The sequence below is a fragment of the Hyposmocoma kahamanoa genome, unplaced genomic scaffold (genome assembly GCF_003589595.1).
Source record: "Hyposmocoma kahamanoa isolate Upper Pololo Valley unplaced genomic scaffold, ASM358959v1 215, whole genome shotgun sequence".
Lineage (NCBI taxonomy): Eukaryota > Metazoa > Arthropoda > Insecta > Lepidoptera > Cosmopterigidae > Hyposmocoma > Hyposmocoma kahamanoa.
Genome location: NW_020653736.1, coordinates 1,019,046 through 1,038,393, shown reverse-complemented (window position 1 = coordinate 1,038,393; position 19,348 = coordinate 1,019,046). Strand labels below are relative to the sequence as shown.

Sequence of the window (19,348 nt, the reverse complement as noted above, 5' to 3'; positions counted from 1 at the left end):
TCCCCAGACAGGCATGGTGGGCATGAAGGGCGACTGCGCGGGCGCGGCGGGCGTGCTGGCGGCCTTCGGCGTCATGGTGCGCGCGCGGCCCACGCTCAACCTGCACGCCGTGCTGTGCCTGGCCGAGAACGCCGTGGGGCCCAAGGCCACCCGGTCGGTGTCATTTTATCTATTTATTTATTGAGGAATGACAAACAATTGTACATGGTGAGGTATACAGAATAAGAATATCGGCTTAGCTAATAGTACAACCAACCACATCATCCACAGATTACTACAAAAATATAAAATTTGAAATTGCAGCATAATCGCTAGTGTAATTTTTTAAAAGTACAATGCCGACAAAGAAAATAAGTTTAAGAATCAATCAAACTTAATAATATTACTAAGTACAATTAAAAAAAAACAGTTTCACAATCCACTACAGTGTCATACTAACAGTGTCATCTAACAACGCTAAATACAACTTTTCTGTTCATTATTATGGATACTAAAACTGAACAAACCCAAAAAGCGCACACGGAAAGTTTGCCATTTATGGACCGTGCGACTTCTTCCCGGCCAAGGCCTGCAAAGTAAGTATGAAAAGACATCACTGGCCGCTGCTTTAAACTTTTAAATCGATTTACTAACGATGACCTATGTAAACAAGCAAAAGAAAAATTCATACAGCCAACTGCCTAGTGTTCATAATTGCGAGTTTCAAAAACACCTACTTGTACCGCTTACTTAAAAAAGCATCTCTTTGGTCTTTTATTATTTCTTTACATTGTTTGAAGAAAGTATTATAGGGATTGCCTGACCCGTATGAAACCCGTCCAGTAATCACTTACTTCACGGCCTCTGCAATAGTATACTATTGATCTGACTAGATTGGAACCAGCGTCTGTTGCTACACCGAGGCCACCGCTTTTATCTACATTTAAAAAAAAATGGTTTTGTATATCAATATGTTTATTTTTTCCTAGATAGATAATCTATAAAGTTACCACAAAAGAACGTACATATTTTTTAAATTTCATTTCTTTATGAGTCAAAACATTCTCAAATGGCTTTGGTTGCTTCCTCATAACAGAGAAAGTGTTGATTAAATCACTTTGGAAAAAAAAATATAGTAACATTGAGGATAGATACTGATTGTAAAAACACGATTCGTAAAAATTTTCACTATAGAAAGAAAACACAAACCTATCTCGAAATTTTACAAGAAAACCGCTTTACTACATGTTACGCAATACTTTTTTACATATACCATTTATTTATTTTTTATATCAACTGAAGTAAATAGAACACGTATCAATCAATATATTTATTCGTCATCATAGGTAACATGATAGGGCGTACAGTCTTATATAGCATAGCTATGATGACCTCTTACAGAGGCATACAAAAATGTATATGCAATCTAATCTTAATTTATAATGTATTCAATTAAACATAAAGATAAATTTATTCTGTATAAAACATAACTTTGATTAAGGTTAGTAGAGCAAGTTAATCTAGGTGACACATGAACTAAGTAAAATTGCTTTCTCGTATCTTAGTTATCCAAATCGGTGCTTATAGCTTAATGGTTAGTCAACATATTTTCTTCAATAACATTAAATTACAATAAAACATGAATACTTAATTATATTTATTAGCATCTTAACTATTATTAATATTAATATATTTATATAATAATGATAAGCACATTTACTATAATTCACACTATATTGTTCATTCAAATATTCATCAACCGTGTAATAGCATTTTTTAATAAATAGCATTGACAATTCCTGAACATATCCATGCATAAGATTTTTAACCAATGTAGCAGTTTGTTCTACAGTTTAGGCACCATGTTAGTATACCATTTTTGAAATGAATCCTGAAATAAAGCCAGTGTCCCTGCTGCTCGACTCGCGCGCTAGAACCGATTCGGAACGGGAAAATTTTAATTCAAGCTGAGATAATGTCACCATTATGATTTTTTGTCACAAGCGCTCTTTCAACTAACGGCGGCAGGACAGACCGAATCAGTAATTCATTAATCTCGACTCGTAAATATATAAATTTCTAATAATAATTAAAATATTGTATTATATTATAATAATAATTAAGTTATATATACATATACATTTCGAATAATCGACTTCAAAAAAAGGAGGTTCCTTTTTTTGGCATTTGTGAATCGATTTTAACGATTTTTTTTTTGTTGGAAAGAGGATACCTCAAAAATGGTCCCATTTAAATTTGAAGAAAATATACCCTCTCTAAGGGTGGCAAACTAGGGGATGAATGACTTTTGAGGTCGGTTTTATTTTATTCTTCCTGTTTCTAGGTACTCAGCCGAATAGCAGAAAACAGGCCGAATAGTAACCGAATATCCGTTGTAACTCTATTGCAGACCCGATGACATCCACAAGCTGTACTCGGGTCGCACTGTGGAGATCAACAACACCGACGCCGAGGGCCGCCTCGTGCTCAGCGATGGCGTCGTGTACGCGCACCGCGACTTGAAGGCCGACACCATCGTCGACATGGCCACCTTGACTGGCGCACAGGTACATTCCGCTGTTGAACAAGGCCTTACAAAAAACCGCTAGCTTGTCCAACTAGTAGATTAATGTCTTATAACATTAAGTAACGGGACGAATGGTAAACTACTCTTCGTCTTCTAGTATACCGTACCAGACGCTATACCAACTAAGCCACGGAACGAACCAGCGGACCTCACAAATTTTTCTATGTGTTTGTTGTGTCTAGCGCTAGCCGGGGCTTCTGAGTGTTCGATCTTTGTATTAATAATTATAACAAACTAGTGGAGTTCTTTTACAAAAAAACCTCAACAAATACATCATTTGATCGATAAGCGATATATGCGTCAGTTGTGATACCTGTAAAGGTACCGGCTGCGGTGAGAAGATTATTCAATAATGTCACCCGAAAGCCAGTACAAAGATCTATAACAAAAACACATAAGAGAATCTCGACAGCTTTGTAACTTGACCTGTGTCTCAATTGGTAAGAGCAATTCTGTGTTCGATTTTTTGTTTTGAAATTTTTCTGTGTTCGATCTTTGTATTAATAAATCATAACAAAACTAAAGAAGTTATTTCATAAAAAACCTCACAACAAGTTACCAATAAAATTGGTCTCACGTACAGGCCGTGGCGACGGGCAAGTACCACGCCGCCATAGTGTCGAACACTAGCCGCCTCGAAGCGCTGTGCACAGTAGCGGGACTGCGGTCCGGCGACCTCGTTCATCCGCTGCCCTATACCCCAGAACTGCACTTCTCGGAGTTCTCCAGCTCCGTCGCCGACATGACGAACAGCGTTGCGGTATGTGAATTTCAGATTAATATTAATAATTGTTTTTCACTTCTCATACTCTAAAAGTACGTCAGTATAGCCCTACCTAGCGGGAGTAAAGTGCATCATTTACATTTACAACAATATCTCCTGACTTTTACACCACAGCAGTATGCGTAGTAATTTTCCGGATGAACCGTAATTTATAATTTAAAAATAATTTTAATTGCATATTTAACGTATAAGTTAAATATGCAATTATATATATATATATATATATTATATATATAATAAACCATTGTATTCTTATTTATTATATCTTTTTTTTTCAATTATACATATATGTAGGTATATAATATTATTGTCATTTATTATTTCATAATATAATCATATAAGTTTTTAACCATGCATTTCAATTTATACCACTGGCACATTACATGTCTCCCTCTCTATTCAGTTCTCCTCTGCCATAAATGTTGTCTGGAAGTGATCGTTTTCAGGCCGCCTTTGCCCACATTAAAATTCTAAGTTGTCTATGTACTGTTTTTGTTTTCTATGTACCTTTTTTTTAATTGACTATATTTTTCTGGCAATAGAAAAGTAAAGTTTTCACCTCAAGACTAAAAGCAATATGAACGTGTCGTGTAGAACTGTCGCGACCTCGACTGCATGAAGTAGATTACGACTTCACGCATCAACTGAAAACATGCAGTCAATTGTTAGCAACCTTACAACGTCCATGGTATCGAAGGAACTGAAAAGGCGGGTCTAAAATCTTCTAGCCATGCGAGTTTTTTTAATTACCCGCTCATGGTCTGTATTATTTATTTGTGCGCTAGGGTTGTCACTATACACGATTAACACGATTAAGTCCCGAATTTAAAATCAAATAATGTATGAAAATCGTGAAAATTTAAATCAGTGTTATACAAAAGATTTCTACTACAAATTTCTACATGTTTCTTTCTTGGTGTTTTTTTTTTAAATTTTTATTTATTTATTCAAGTAATAACAGTCATATACAAACAATTATCTAAGAACACTGTATAAAAATAGACCTATAGTACCCTACAAACATAAATTGTGCAAATATGTGATGGATACAAAATATTTACTTATATACTACCAAATATTCACATTACAGACGCAAAGATAATAATATAATAAAAATGTGCATTACAACCACTGGAATGTCAGTTCACCCACTATATTTATTTAAGGAATTTACAATATTTATTCTTGTAATTAAACTAGCCAACAGCATTTTAGGTAACTCTGATTTAAAATGGGACATTTGTATGCTAGCAGGATCGCAACAACGCGCAACCATCTTGCGCCGGGCTGTTCATCCTGGCCCATCTAGGTTTCGACTTCCCCGGCTCATGGCTGCACATTGACATGGCAGCACCGGCTGGTGTGGTAAGTCCTTGTCATCTAACAAACACTCCACGAATTGCATAAAGTTATAAGTGGTGGTCGGATAATTGGATGTTTGTTAACCTCCACATAATTAAAATAACATAATTTGAAGGCTCATGTGATGTTCTACGTTTAGAATTATCTTTAAAAAAAACATTTAAGAAATTGCTACCATATTTCGACAGCAGGTCACAGGAAATAATAATCTTTATTGAGTCAACACAATTGCATGCTATCTAATTAATATTAAGCGACATTACTACACAAAGAACTTATTATATAATTTTAAATAAAATTATATGACAGACGTACTATATGATATCTTCCAGATACATACATTTCGTAAAATTTAGGTATAAAAGCACCGAATAAAAAGTTATAACCAACTTACTTTTGCAGGGCGACCGAGCCACCGGTTACGGCGTGGCTCTTCTCCCGGTTCTGTTCGGGCACCACACGAACAGCGCTTTGCTGCGCGCGCTCGCGCCAGCACCCGCTGTACACGTCTGATACAAAGCACAACTCGCTGTACCGATTTGCTGGCCGATATGTCGGTTGACGAGATTTGCTGGCCTGCATGCTGACCAACGGAAAGGGATTGATTTATATGAAGAGACTATATCGTCGTGGCAGTCAGTAATAATCTATTTGATAATGTCACTTTGACGATATAACGTGTCCGTCTTGTAGGATTTATATAACCCATTTTCCACTCTGTCGGTTGACTTACATGTTAGTGAATTATCCGAATGAACACGTCTGTATTAAATAAATTATAATGTATCATAATAATTACAATGTTACAGTATTTATTCATGTACATATTTTACTTACTTGTTGTACTTTTCATAGATATATGAAAAATATTGTTATACAATAGTTACATACAACACTGCTGTTAACCGTATTGTTACGCTTATAATTCGATTAATGTTGACTTCCCGATTTGCAGTCGCGACTTGTTGGCCAGCATGGTTAGTGTAGGTAATAATTCATGAAGCATAATATTTTTTACTAGTTAAGTTAAAATATTTTTTTATATTTCAATATTTTAACCGTTACTTTAAAAAACTGACGTCGTTTTAGTCCAAGGTTTTTAATTAGCCGTACATTAGAGTACTCAAGTCTACTCTCCTTGACATAACTAACACATTAAATGCGCTGGCGCCAAATCGGAAGAAAAAAACAATGGAAGAGCCCTAAGCCTCGATTACCATCTGAACTAATGTCGCCAAAATTCAAGTGTAAGGATTTGAAGGATTTGAAATTAAGATTTCGGTTTAAATATACTTTTATAGGTTATGTAAGGAAAACCGATAGTATGACTGAATTAAATAAATCGATTCAATTAATTAATCGATTTGTAGATGGCATTACAATTGGCCATCACTAAGCCGTCTATGGTCGTATCAATGACTTATTTGTTTACTTTTTGTTTAAAATCCATTGAAACGAACTTGTTTCGCCGATTCCAGATTATGTTAACTCAATTTGGCCAAAAATGTTGACTACGTTAATTATGATAAGGAGAGCAGCAGTGTTTGGTTAAGACTGACTAATTTTTATTTCGAAGGTACAATTCCCATATAAAACAAAACAATTTGACAGGTTTGACTATACCCCAAGTTGTTGAGTCTCTACGGTCAGTCTAATTAAAAACCTTATTCGAACCCATGTAATAAAGAAACTAGTGGAAATTTGACGACCTCCATGGTCGAATGGCGACACTGGAGTGTCGCCATCTCTGATGTTCCGGGTTCGATCCCCGGCCGGGTTAGTGTAGAAAAACTAACTATTCTGTATTGTCTCGGGTCTGAGTGTTTACTTGTGGTATCGTCGTTGTTTCAAGATTTCCATAACAAGTGCTTTAGCTAATTACTTTGGGTTCAGAGCAACGTATGTGACGTTATTTAATATTAAAAAAAATTAAATGGAAATAGTTTCTTTTGGAAATGGGTCTTTACTGGATTCAAATATCAAATTAGATAATTAGTATATACGTTTTCGTAAAAAAAATGAACCTTATTTGAATCCAGTAATGTTTACTAACATTAAATCTAACCGTACGACTAAAGATTCGCACAGTGTTTCGCTTCTACATTTATATGTATCGATCATTATAAAAGTGGTGTAAGTCCAAATTTTTTTGCTTAAAAGTATCACATGTAGTCGTCCTATCTTTCATTATAAAAGTGAAGCAACTCCAATAATTGCACTAACATCCCATAGATGGCATTACTAGTGTACTCAGAGAATTAAAATTGCGAAACATTAATAAACTAAAAACTAAAAGCTCATTATCTCAAAATTTAATTAGAAGGACATTATTCACTTTCACAATGAACGACACATATGGCGAACGTCTATGGAGTGGAATTCCCTGCCTGCACACTTATTCCCTGAACGGTATAACTTGGTCCTTTTCAAGGCGAGAGTGAATAGGCATTATTTAAGCGTGCATGCTTCACCTCACTCAAACTCACCTGATGCAAACGTCACTTTTCATCAGGCGAGATGGAGGCCGAATTCGCAATTATTTTTTTTAATTAAAAAAAACTACATCTTGTTCTTTAAACAGGAAAAAATGAACTATTTGGATTTTCATTACTCTAAGTGGCATTAACTTAACATTAGTGCTTTTGGGAACTTACTTAAAGCTTGAATCCTATAAACATCAATGAGACCCTAAACACACGGTTCTGTTCTATGGAAAATTATCTACAGCTACAGTTCAGACTTCCACTAATGATGGAAACAATACTTATTGCAAGTTTGACGAATTTGTAACAAAAATGTTTAAAAAAAAAACTAATTTTGTCGTACTTAAAGTCATTTTTGTACTTTCATTTTCAGTTCTAATAGTTTTTAATCCGTTTGATTTTTATAGATGTTAAGGATGTAATTTTAACTTCCTAATAAAGTAGCTAAAAGAATTAGTTAATAGTATGCTAAAGGGGCGTTTGCACATTACTAGTCACTTGCATGCAAGTTGAAAGTAAATGTGATGTTGAATTCGTTAAATGTCTAAGTCTTAGTATGCTGTTAACCAGTTTTATTAGTTATTCTAACAATAACTAAAGCAATAAATATGTGTTCAAGTAACCAAATCAAACGCCATAATAAGTAAATAGAAATATTTTTGTATTACAATCCTTGTTTTCATATAGCATTTACATATAAGTGAACATATAACATTTTGTGCATTTTTTGTTTTAATAAACAGTATTCGGAATATTTTTTATTTATTTCAAATACTAAATTTTTCCACTCAGCTCAGAATCCTTTTTGTATTTATACCTCGCATATTAAAATACATTTCTTTTTATGATACCAAATGACGAGACGAACAAGTCGTGCGCTTGGTGGTAAGCGACAAGCCTGTCCGTAACGGTTGCAGTGCCACGCAGAAACTTTAAACCATAAACATCGGAGAGGCACTGCCACTGCGTCAGTTGCCTTAATACATAAGTTGAAAAGCCCCGTGTGCCTGTAACTTCACCAGCAACTTCAAAATCGAAACGCAGTAATATCCACATTACTGCTTAGCGGCAGAAATGGGTAAATGTGGCAGTACTTCCCTGGACGAACCCTTTCACAGGGAGCGCTGTTGTTAATACAAAATATACATACATCCTGAGTCAAGGCCTACAAATTTAAAGAACCATAAGATTTTCTTAACTTCGATTGTGCTAGGAGAGACTATGGTATGCCCATTAGAGGCATCTCGTCCGCTTTATGGCAGACTTTACCAATATATATCTTCTCCCTTTTGTTTAAGGTTAAACATGTGCTTATGAATCTAAAGGCTTTTCTTATATATCGACGGAACCAATAAAACGCAGTATAATGTTTAGTTAAATTGTATTTACCAGTCAGTTTACCAATAATAATGTGGGTAACACTAGTTTAATGTATAAAAGCGGTAAAATCCGAATTATGTATACAATACAATGTAAAATTTTCACAATTCGTCATTATAATAGAAGGCAAAAATAAATGCATGACGCTACATGGCAGTTAAGTCTACGTTTTTGGCGAAAACTATTTTAATATCAAAGATTGTTATATTAATTGCACAAGAAGCCTTAAATGAAAAATAAAAAGCTTAATTTTTATTTTTCAAAAGGTTCGGTTTCTATTGCACATGACTTAAATTTTAAAGTACCAAAGAGATTTCTTTAAATAAAGGACTTTTTCAAACATATTACATCAAAAAAATAAATAGATCTTTTACTGTGACAAAAAAATAAAGACTAATTTTAAAAAATGACTAATGATGAACTATACAATAGGAATATGCATGTATAATTTTGTATTAATTTATATAAAAAGCAGCAGATTTAAAACCATCGAAAATTCTTTTTAGTTCCTTGGATGTGGCATAAATACTACTTTGAATAATTGATTATTACTCACTTTTTTAAATTCAGATATTAATTGGTGCCATACACGCATATTGCCTATTTCTTTTGGCCTAGGCATTTCCGTGAGCAATTCTCAGTACAGTTATAATAACAATGGAAAATTCGAATAGGTATAAATTTATCAAAATTTCAATTTTTACAAGTTTGCTACACGGAAGAGCCATGCGAAATTGAGTTTCTACCGGAAAACAACTAAAACGTCTTCAATAACTAATAAATCAGACAATTTTAGTTGTTTAGTCAAGTGATAGTTGTTTAGTCATTGTGCAATTCATAAGTCCCTGATTCCGGTACCGTAGTTTGCACCTCCTGCCCTATTCAAAGCGTCTTTGAATTGATCGATGTCTATTTCGGCTTGGCTTTCCAATTGTAACTCCACGGCAAAATTCTGTAGCAAAAGAAAAAATTATCATAAACATTATTATGCACCTATGATTCCACTAACGGAACACGCATGTCGTTGCGTTTAATTAACAAATATTTATCTTATTAACTGTATGACGGAGACAGCGCTATACGAATCCGTGTATGGTTTTCTCTTTTTTGTAGTCGAAAGTGTACAAATGTGTACATGTTCGCAACAGCGAGAAGAATTCGCCGCAGCAAAGCCTCACAGCGAATATCACTTTTTAGTGGGAAACGCTTAAACGTCAATCTGTCAGTCAATAGTGCCGCCGGCAGCAGTGAGATTATTTTTATTTATCACAAACAAAATAACACAAAATGGAGGAATTATACGATAAAATTCAATGCAGAAACGAACAATTGAACGAATTGTTTAATCTTTTTGGTGATATCGACGAGCCTTCGCCGTGTTCATTGTTTCTAAGTGGAAGTTTAGGGACAGGAAAAAGTTTATGTTTAGACGCTGTTTTACGACATTTGGGTTATAAATATGTTACTGTGGACTGTATCGAGTGTTATTCCCCCAAAATTATGTTTGAATACATATTAACAGGCTTCGAAAACGAAGATATTGAAGTTAAATGTGACTCAATGCTAGAATTTCTAAATTGCCTTTCGCGGCTAGAAAATAGTCATAGAAGTTATGACCCTATTGTAATAGTGTTCGACAGGGCTGAGAGACTCCGTTCTATGGACCACAACATCATGGACGCGTTATTACGGCTTCGAGAACTATGTAACCTGAACATATGTACCGTCTTTATTACTCATCTAATATACGAAAACTTTTACTTCAAAATGGGCGTCCGAGAGCCTATAAAGTTGTATTTTCCTAACTACAATAAAGATGAATTGTTTAAAATAATATTTTTACATCAAAACCAGTATATTCGTCATTTATTGGAGAATTATCAGGTAGATGATGTCATAAGAACTGAATTGCAGAAACCAGAGCTGTTTGCTAATTTCCTAAATGCCTTTTTGAGCGTATTCTACCGACCGTGTCGCGACCTCATCGAGTTACAGCATATGGCACAAGTAAATTTCGTAAAATATTGTGAACCAATAATTAAGAAAGAAATCCCAGCACAAGATTTATCCAAACTATGGCGTCACATTTCTCCCATACTTAAGACGAGTTTAGAATTATTATATTTACGTACAAGCAACTCTAAACCGTCAACACAGTCTCCAGGAAAAGAAAACGCAGTTCAACCTTATAGTTACAACTTAGAAAACACGTTGAAAGAGGAGCTAACATCTACAAAAACGTTCGCACAGAGCTTTGAACTTCCTTATTATGCAAAATACCTTCTAATAGCAGCTTATTTGGCTAGCTACAATCCCCCAAAGGAGGACAAACGTCTATTCATGAAGAATCATGGCAAACAACGAAAGAGACTACAGCAAGTTAAGGCAAAGGCGAAAATCAGCGAGAAATTAAACACACAGCTCGGTCCTAAAGTCTTCACGTTAGACCGTTTATTAGCAATCTTTTATGCGATTTTGGAGGAAAAAATTGGACTGACAAGCAATTTATTGGCACAAATAGCAACATTAGTTGAATTGAAGTTAATTTCTGGCGGGAAAGAGATAGATTTAGATACAGCAAAGTATAAATGCATTGTGGGATATGATTTCATATCGGCTGTTGCTGAAACTGTTGGTTTTAATGTAAAAAAATACTTGTATGATTTTATTTGATTACCTATTCTATTGTTTTTACGTATGAACTAGGTTGTGTATGGCGTGTTTTATTTATTGACTTTATTAATTAAACTTTTTTATCCCCGCAATGCATCTCTATTGTATGGACCTGTCCAAAAATTAATACTCGGAAAGCTAACCATTAAAGTTAACCATTTCAAAAAGTATTCATTTATTACTTCTCATTATAATACAATAATCTTATTAGAATTAGAAAAATGTCTCGAAGACATTTGTGAGTGAGAGTGAGGGTGAAGTGGCTTAAAGTCGAAGAAACGCGGAAGTCGAGGTCAACGTATATTTCAGTCGGGCTGTATTCTTAGGGTACCTTCAAATTAGAATTGTAGAAGCGCAGCAGTGGCGCGGCAGCAACTTCTAAATATTGTATGAAAATTAATAATTGCGCGGTTTTATAAGCGTCTAATTTAAAGGCTTAGTTTAGCTCCTTAAAGCCCCTAAAACACAGCAAATTACAATGGGAAAAGCGCTAAACGTAATGTACATTAATATGTACTAAACATAATTTGCTTCAGGTCCAAACAAGGATCTCATTGTTGTGTGACAATCGTGTTTTTGTAAATACTCTATGGCCATATGGATTTTTTTTTATAACATCAAGCGACGGGACGAACAAGTCCTGCGCCTGATGGTAAGCTATACACCTGTCCATAACAGTTACAGTGCCACTCAGAGCTTTAAATTGTAAAGATCTTAGGGGCATTATAACTGCGCCCGTCACCCTGAGACGTAAGTTGACAAATCCCGTATGCCTGTAATTTCACCAGTACCCTTACCCTTCAAAACCGGAACACAGTAATGCTGACATTACTGCTTGGCGGCAGAAATAGGTAAGGTGGCAGTACTACCCTAGACGAACTCTCACAAGGAGCTGGATTTTTATATACATTTAATATGGTTAGATTTATATTAGTGTGTCGCAGTCTGACATGACGGTTGTGCTAGGTGTATGAAACCGATACCCTTCTGTCACGTCACGACACGACACGTCATACAAATGTAAGTCCGGCTTAATACATATAGGAGGCTATACATACAGGTGTGTATTAAGTAAGAGCATGCCAAAAAAGTTTTGACGTTGGCTCCGCCCGAATTTGTGAAACAAATATATGCCTGAAGTTCGCGTGACATGCGACAGGAGATGTTGAATTTTGCGCATTAAAAGTACCAAATTCGTTTTAGCGGAATAACTCTAAAACTAAAGGGATTAAAAAAAACCGTAGTGACAGTTGTCGATCATGCATAAATATAATTAATTATCTAATTTTTGTCCTAATAACTTGTAGCATTTCGAGGATAAATCGAAAAAATGTGAAATTTAGAGGTCATTTCGTGATTTTTATCTATCGAGGAAACTTTATTGTTTTATGTTTCCGATTAATGTCTATGCTGAATATATCGTGTAGTTACTCATACAATATTTTATTTTTAAGTTTAAAGTGGATATACCCCTCTAAAATCAAATCGAAGATTAGGAATTTTTCCTATGCTCCCTCTTAAGTCGTCGTCAAGCCGGGACGAGGATGTCAAGGAGGTGATGGCCTACAAAAAAGCCATGGTACTATGGCAATATTCACAACGGTTTTTTTTTATTAAAGATTTTATACAAATTACGATTTTTTCGCTATAACACCTTTGGACGCGACTGTACTGTAGCAGGCTGGATTGATTATATTATTATTTCATATTTAGGACTGTTTAAAAAAATAAAGTGGGTTTGTGTTTAGAACTATATAAAAAATGAGGATGATGGTCAAACGAACATCGCGATTGTTCTGGACAAATCTTCAAACTGAACGCTCACAGTAAATCTATAATTATGAATATATTCCTCGTTTATTATTAAGCAGTACCTTTAACTACGCTACAACCATGGTTATGCTCCCACAGTACTCAAACATAACTGTCTTTTTCTATCTTTCTTTTTATCGTCATAAATGAACCTGCTTTTAACGAGCCAAGTATTAAATTAAAATCCTCACTTTGGTTATATTTTTAAAATAACCTTTAAGTTTATTTTAGAAATAAATAAATTAATAATTGAATGGATGTGTTATAAAAAAATTGAAAATATCATTTTACATTTATTATTAATTGTTATTGTAGATTACTAAAACCGCCTAAGCCTGGCTGTAGATTTGAACTCGGTGAAGTGGTTATCGAGACTAAATTGGCACCACGAAAATAAGCATTGGTGGATAGTAGAAAGCCTTGTAATTTAAAAACGTCGAAGCGATTAAACCTAGATTTTTAACGCCTAAAACAAAGCAAATGCCGACTTAATCTTGTTACAATCAAATTTGATTTGTGGATTGACGTTGATATCTGTGTTGTCCACGTCAAGATAAGCATATCATGGCCAAAAAACTAGTGTAAGTATAAAATAACGTATCAACCATAATCTGACTTTTACAGCGATCCGAGCCACCAAAATACGTGAGTACTCAGATTTTTAAATCTGAACCATGACCTAACGAAACAAAAATTTTTGTCCTTTGGGACATGCTAAAGCGTCAAACAAACAATACTGCATTTTTATTTTTCTTCAACCAAAACTTATAGTGTATTGTATCAATTGGTATCCATTATACGTAAACTAAAAATTATTAACTACAGAAACTCGCCTTTTCTCAGTTATTTTTTGTCGTTTGTTGAGCATTGGCTACCGAGCCATCAGCATCATTACAAAATAATAATATTACAAATTATTGCATGAGAATTATAAAACAGAAAACTTTGTATGCCATAAGGCGGATCACAGTGATTCAAAATTCATTCTTGTAACAACTTTATAACCTGTGTATCACAAAGAAATAAATGATTTGATTTCATTGAAATGGTAACAAATAATTAAGAAACTCAAAATGTAATGTACTTTAATGCGTGTAAAAACTGTAAGTTCAAAAACCCACCATGTTTTTTCAGCCATTTTCTTCCCATCGTTGATGTTTACCTTTATTTTTTTTTATTGGCCGTCATTATTCTTGACCACAGGCAAATGTGTACGTATGTACATGCATACCGTCACTTTTTAAACTGAAGCATGCTATTCGAATGACTTAAGACAGATTTCCAACAAAGAATTTTGACTGCATATCTTTAGGTGTTCCCAACCGTACAGGAAACTATTTGTTTAGAAATGTAACTTTCAGATTTTCCAGTAATAATGTGTTTTGTATTTAACACGTATGTTACCTATTGTGAAAATAAGCCGCAGTCTCTATTACAAGAAAGTATTCCAGATAAGATTACACTGCAGTATTTGCCCATTAAATCATCACATGACCGTTAATTCGTTACCCGTTTATGTCTATCTATATTTTCATTTAACAAACAATTAAGTAATTAATTTCTTTAGAATTGTGATTTGAGAATCACCGTTCGATAAGTTTATATGTCAAGTGATGCATAGGGCGGTTCGGTCATGATTCATGGGTGAATCATTATCGATTTCCCGTGAAATTGTAAAAGTTACGAGTAGGTACATTCCTGCGGTATCTCATATAGTAAACGCTAAAGCAAGTAGAGAAGATTGGGGCTTATATACTTTGTCACATTTTTTAAATTCGAAGTGTGGGTTTAGAAAGAATATTGAAAATATCGTGGACGGAGAGAATCACAAATGACAACGCACTGCAGAGAATGCACAAAGGTTTGGAACTTCTGAAACCGTAAAAAGGAGGAAACTAGTGCTTCGGGCACATCATGCGGAGTGACAAATACTCTATTAATGAGTTGCATCATTCTACAAGGAAAAATCCAAGATGTGGCCGTAGAATACCACCATAGAATTCACCATAAGTAAGTACCACAGAAATGTTCCGAGCCGCAACTTCAAGGATCCAAGTGGCTATAATAATAGCCGACCTACAGTAGGGGTCTTTAGGTAGGTAGGGGTCAGTTAGGTAGTCTTCTTAGGGTGCACTCTGCACCCCAAGAAGAATTGTGGTTCATGTCGATATAGAGAAAGAGAGCAAATTTTATTCTTCAATTTTAGTTGTGGAATTTTCTTTTACTGACACCCAACGGATATTAACTTTGGTCGATTCTTTTCGTAAGCGGCACATAGAGATACATCTTAACAGTGTATACTACCCTACCTCAGCTCGAAATCGAACTTCTCCCGTACTAATACGGTTCATTTTGCTTAGATCGAGCGGCGGGGACACTAGCCACAGAATTTATTATTTTACAAACTATATTAAAGCCATTTGATAAATGTATGTAGTATATTATACCTGTTCTATTTAGTTCAGTTGATATAAAAAAAATCATTGGTATATTATGTAGAGTACCGACTGTATACAGCGGTTTCCTTTTCAAAAAAAATTAAAATTTCCACGCAAGTTTGCGTTTTCTATCGTGAAAATTTTATATAGAATAGAAAAGAATAGAATCGTTTATTTCATGTTATCAATGTCAGAATATTGCAATTGGAAATACAATGTCAAGGGATAACTATGATCGTCAGTAATAAAATAATAATAATGAATATAAAATAAAGTAGTATAACTACTGCTTGTCGAATAAAATAAAATTAAAATTGTTTCAAAAGAAACTCATCGACACTGTACAATTCAATATCCAATAAAAGGTTTTTTAGTCGGGTACAAAACGTTTCATCGTTTGTAACACTTTTCAGGTCTGTGGGTAGATGTTCGTAGAATCGGGGACATATTACCCGCGGATTTCTAGTTGCAAGTATATCGTCAATTTTACTATATATATTTTACAAAGTAATTGATTCAACAGTTTCACTGTTGTGCGGAATCCACCAAAGCCATTTGAGATTGTATGGACTCTCAAGCGTCAGACTTAACTTTCAAAGAAAACACAATGGAGCAAAAGACCGATCCATCATCCTTACCTAAAAGTCATCTTGTACAAGCTACGACTAAACAAATGTGAATGAGTGGACGTAAGACATCAAGAGCACAGTAAGCTCACAATGTGTTACTTAGGTTAGTGTGTCTTGTTATCGTAACGAAGAAAGTCTAGACATGAGCGTACAATAACATGAAGAACTTCGCACCAATAATAATAATAATAATAATAATAGCTTTATTAACTTTTTAGCCTTATCACTAATATACATAAAAAGTTGTTACTGAATATACAATGAAAAAGGCATACGCTAAGGTTTGAGAATACACTGGCTCCTAAACTACACTAGAGTCTGTGTCTTAGGAGTCAGGTTGAGTTAGATGTATCGTAATGTTAACCAATAATAGCAACGCCTACAAATTTGAAAAGGTTGTAAACCCTAATGACCCGTGATCAGGTTCACGACAATAAAATAGGACTTCGGTCCGTAAATCGATAATCAAATCGAAAGGAGAAAAAGAGGCTGTAACAAAAAAGTTTACAACGCTACAAAACACTCCCTACTTAAATACTAAACGCGAGCAGACTTACCCCGAAAGGGCCGAGTTATACAGTATTAAGATTGATATTAAAATTGGCACATGATTAGTTGTAGTTATTACAGATTGGAATTAAAACTGGTAAAAGAATCAAAGTTGGACGCAATCGAGACGCAGGGAGTGGCGTTGGATAGAAACAAAATGAGAATGGCGAGGCAAAGGAATTAAAAAACGATTCAAAATTTAAAGCAAGTGGTCAGGAACCGGAGAAAAGGCGATAAAAAGGTGGGATGACGATGTAAGGAGATCACATCGTCACAAATGGAAGAAGAAAAAGCGAATGGTGATAACATTACGTAACACGATTAGTTGGCATAGCGCACGGTTTCCTAGGAGACATTGGTTCCAATCCAGCCGAATAAATCAATACCGTTTCCTAATTGATTATAACATGAAAAAACTTTATATACCTGCCAAAAGCTTGCTTTTGTGGTCAGGACAACTAAAAGTTGAAATTTGCGTAGTTACCATTAAGGAAAAGTTTCTCGAAATGAGTTTCTCTTTACTTAAATAGAAAGAAAGAAAGAAAGAAAGAAAGAAAAATAGTTTATTTGGTAACCATAATACAAATAGAACGTGAAAACAAAAATTAAAATAACCTTATTATAACATTTACTTAAAATAAAACAGTATTATATTTAAGATGGTACCAAAAAGGTCGCCACTCAGCTTATTTGTAACGAGACGTAGGGAAACATCTCGTTACGCTGGTTTTCAGTGAAACCAACAATTTACAGTTAAACAAAAATAAAGTGGCTTCGACCATGTAAAAAGAAAAATAAAGAATTTAATTTAAATATGAAAATTCAATTTAAAAAAGGAGAAACTGCGAGTACGTGTAGAGTCTGTGTGAGCGTGTATTGTGTGATCACTGGTTACCATGTATGTGTGGTTGTGATATTAGTGTCAGTAGTGGAATGTCACAAATAGATGATTTTGAGTTTTTTTTCAAATGTAAATTGCTTCTTGAGTATATAGTATTGGGGTATCTGGATAACTATTTTGTGATCCAGATATCCAAATACTTAAGTACTGATAAAAAGGGATTATATTTGAAATCAGCAGTATATTTAACCAAAATTCTACAAATCGAAAATAAGAACCTAAAAATGTATAGATTTGCGTTGCGAGGTAAATTAAATACCACTAGATATGTAGCTAATATATAGGCAGCTATGTAAATACCACTATGACAGCCACAAAAACAAAATTTCAGGCGTATAGGTTATATGAGCCGATATGTGGACACTCACGATACAGTTAGTTCACAAGTTGGAAGTCGCTTAGCGAGCTATGCTCGGAGTTTCTTTGAAGGACAAGGTACGAGGTTATCTGACAGAGAACTAAGATTGTCGACATAGCTGGTAGAATAAGCAAGCTGAAGTGGCAGTGGGCTGGCAATATCTATAACGCCCACACACTCAACATAGCCCCACACTAGGGAACCTCTATGGATATATGCCATGGATACACACATAGACAACCACAAATCACTCACAAACTCACAAGAGAAATAAATGTAGATCATACAAATACTTCTCCCGACCCGGGAATCGAACCTGGGGTCTCTGCGTGGCAGTCCGGCATGGTAACCGTTCGGCCACGGAGGTAGTTTAACATTACATATCAGTCGAAGAACTTGGCAAATGTGGTATAGGACGCGCTCTGGCCAGATGGAGTGACCATTTGCGAAGGGCTGCTGGCAGTTTATGAATGGAACGAGCTGAGCACCGGGCGAAATGGCGCGCAATGGGACAGGCTTATCTCCGGCAGTGGACTACGATAGGTTGTTGATGATGATGAGGCGTATAGCTGCTCAAATTAAACAGAAACCTAAAAAAATATTGTCAAACCAGAAGAAGAACCTTTTAGAATGTTTGTTACATAGTGAATTAATTGTAACTCACCGAGATGATATCCTTGATGATGGCTTTGTCAGTGGACATCTTAGCGCGGTTGATGACCGACACGTTAGGTCCCACCCACGTCACGAACATGAACTTTTTGCGTTTTGACATTTCGTCGCCCATCTGCAACCTGGGGGCATAGCAACGGTTAAAACTTTCTGATCACCCTTCATTTAGGGAGGCACCACTTTTGAATTTCTTTCTATGCGCAACATCTTTCCCGTTTTGATTAGACACATGGACATGAAGATTATTCTAACCGGGTTGCGATAAGTGTGTTGACTCTCTTACTTGTACATAATAAGGCATATTATACATGAGATTCATTTGCATAATACAGAATTTCTGTTATTGAAGTATTCAATGACACGCTAAAATCTAACATTAATGTGTCTGGTGAAGACTTGACAAAAACATTTCGCACCTCATGGAAGAATGGCATAGGTGGAGTTACCTCAAAAACGTTTATAGCTCTATTAGATACAGAAAAGCATCCCACATTCTGTCCTCTCCAATTCTTGTAACTCTATCGACTAATATTGTGGATACAGTTACAAGAATTGGAGAGGATGTGGGTTATATTTTTCTGTATCCAATGGAACACTAAACACGTTTGACGTAACTCCACTTACGCCATTCTTCCATGAGGGGTGCGATTTAATAAAAAAATCAATTCATGTAATAATTGTTGGCAATTTTCCAATTTGTTTTTAATTATACTTAGTGTTTATTAACATCAGTACTTTCGC

At 35.1% G+C, this 19,348-nt stretch overlaps 3 protein-coding genes across 6 annotated transcripts in view; 2 read left to right on the top strand and 1 right to left on the bottom strand.

The window, feature by feature from the left end:
• The first annotated feature begins 7 nt into the window (after nt 1-7).
• Nucleotides 8-5,953, top strand: LOC113227760 (probable aminopeptidase NPEPL1). 2 transcript variants are annotated; one of them, XM_026460755.1, is made up of 5 exons: nt 8-153; nt 2,390-2,546; nt 3,150-3,326; nt 4,602-4,715; nt 5,115-5,953. In XM_026460755.1, exons 1-5 carry the CDS (start codon nt 14-16, stop codon nt 5,223-5,225), a joined length of 699 nt encoding a protein of 232 aa, XP_026316540.1. In that variant the 5' UTR covers nt 8-13; the 3' UTR covers nt 5,226-5,953. The 2 variants fall into 2 exon arrangements, with proteins under 2 accessions (XP_026316540.1, XP_026316541.1); XM_026460756.1 differs by having other exon boundaries at nt 4,605-4,715; nt 5,115-5,952.
• Nucleotides 5,954-8,621: 2,668 nt separating this feature from the next.
• Nucleotides 8,622-19,348, bottom strand: part of LOC113227757 (coactosin-like protein) — a 67,734-nt gene continuing 57,007 nt past the window's right edge. The window contains exons 4-5 of one of the 3 annotated variants that reach the window (XM_026460751.1): nt 18,600-18,729; nt 8,622-9,527 (exon numbers count right to left, since the gene is read on the bottom strand). In XM_026460751.1, the coding sequence (XP_026316536.1) occupies nt 9,411-9,527; nt 18,600-18,729 (247 nt within the window). In that variant the 3' untranslated portion in view covers nt 8,622-9,410. The remainder of the gene's footprint in view (nt 9,528-18,599; nt 18,730-19,348) is intronic. The other 2 variants (XM_026460752.1, XM_026460753.1) reach the window with 2 other exon arrangements.
• On the top strand, nt 9,803-11,447 carry LOC113227754 (origin recognition complex subunit 5). The gene has a single exon (XM_026460746.1). It carries the CDS (start codon nt 9,863-9,865, stop codon nt 11,246-11,248), a length of 1,386 nt encoding a protein of 461 aa, XP_026316531.1. The 5' UTR covers nt 9,803-9,862; the 3' UTR covers nt 11,249-11,447.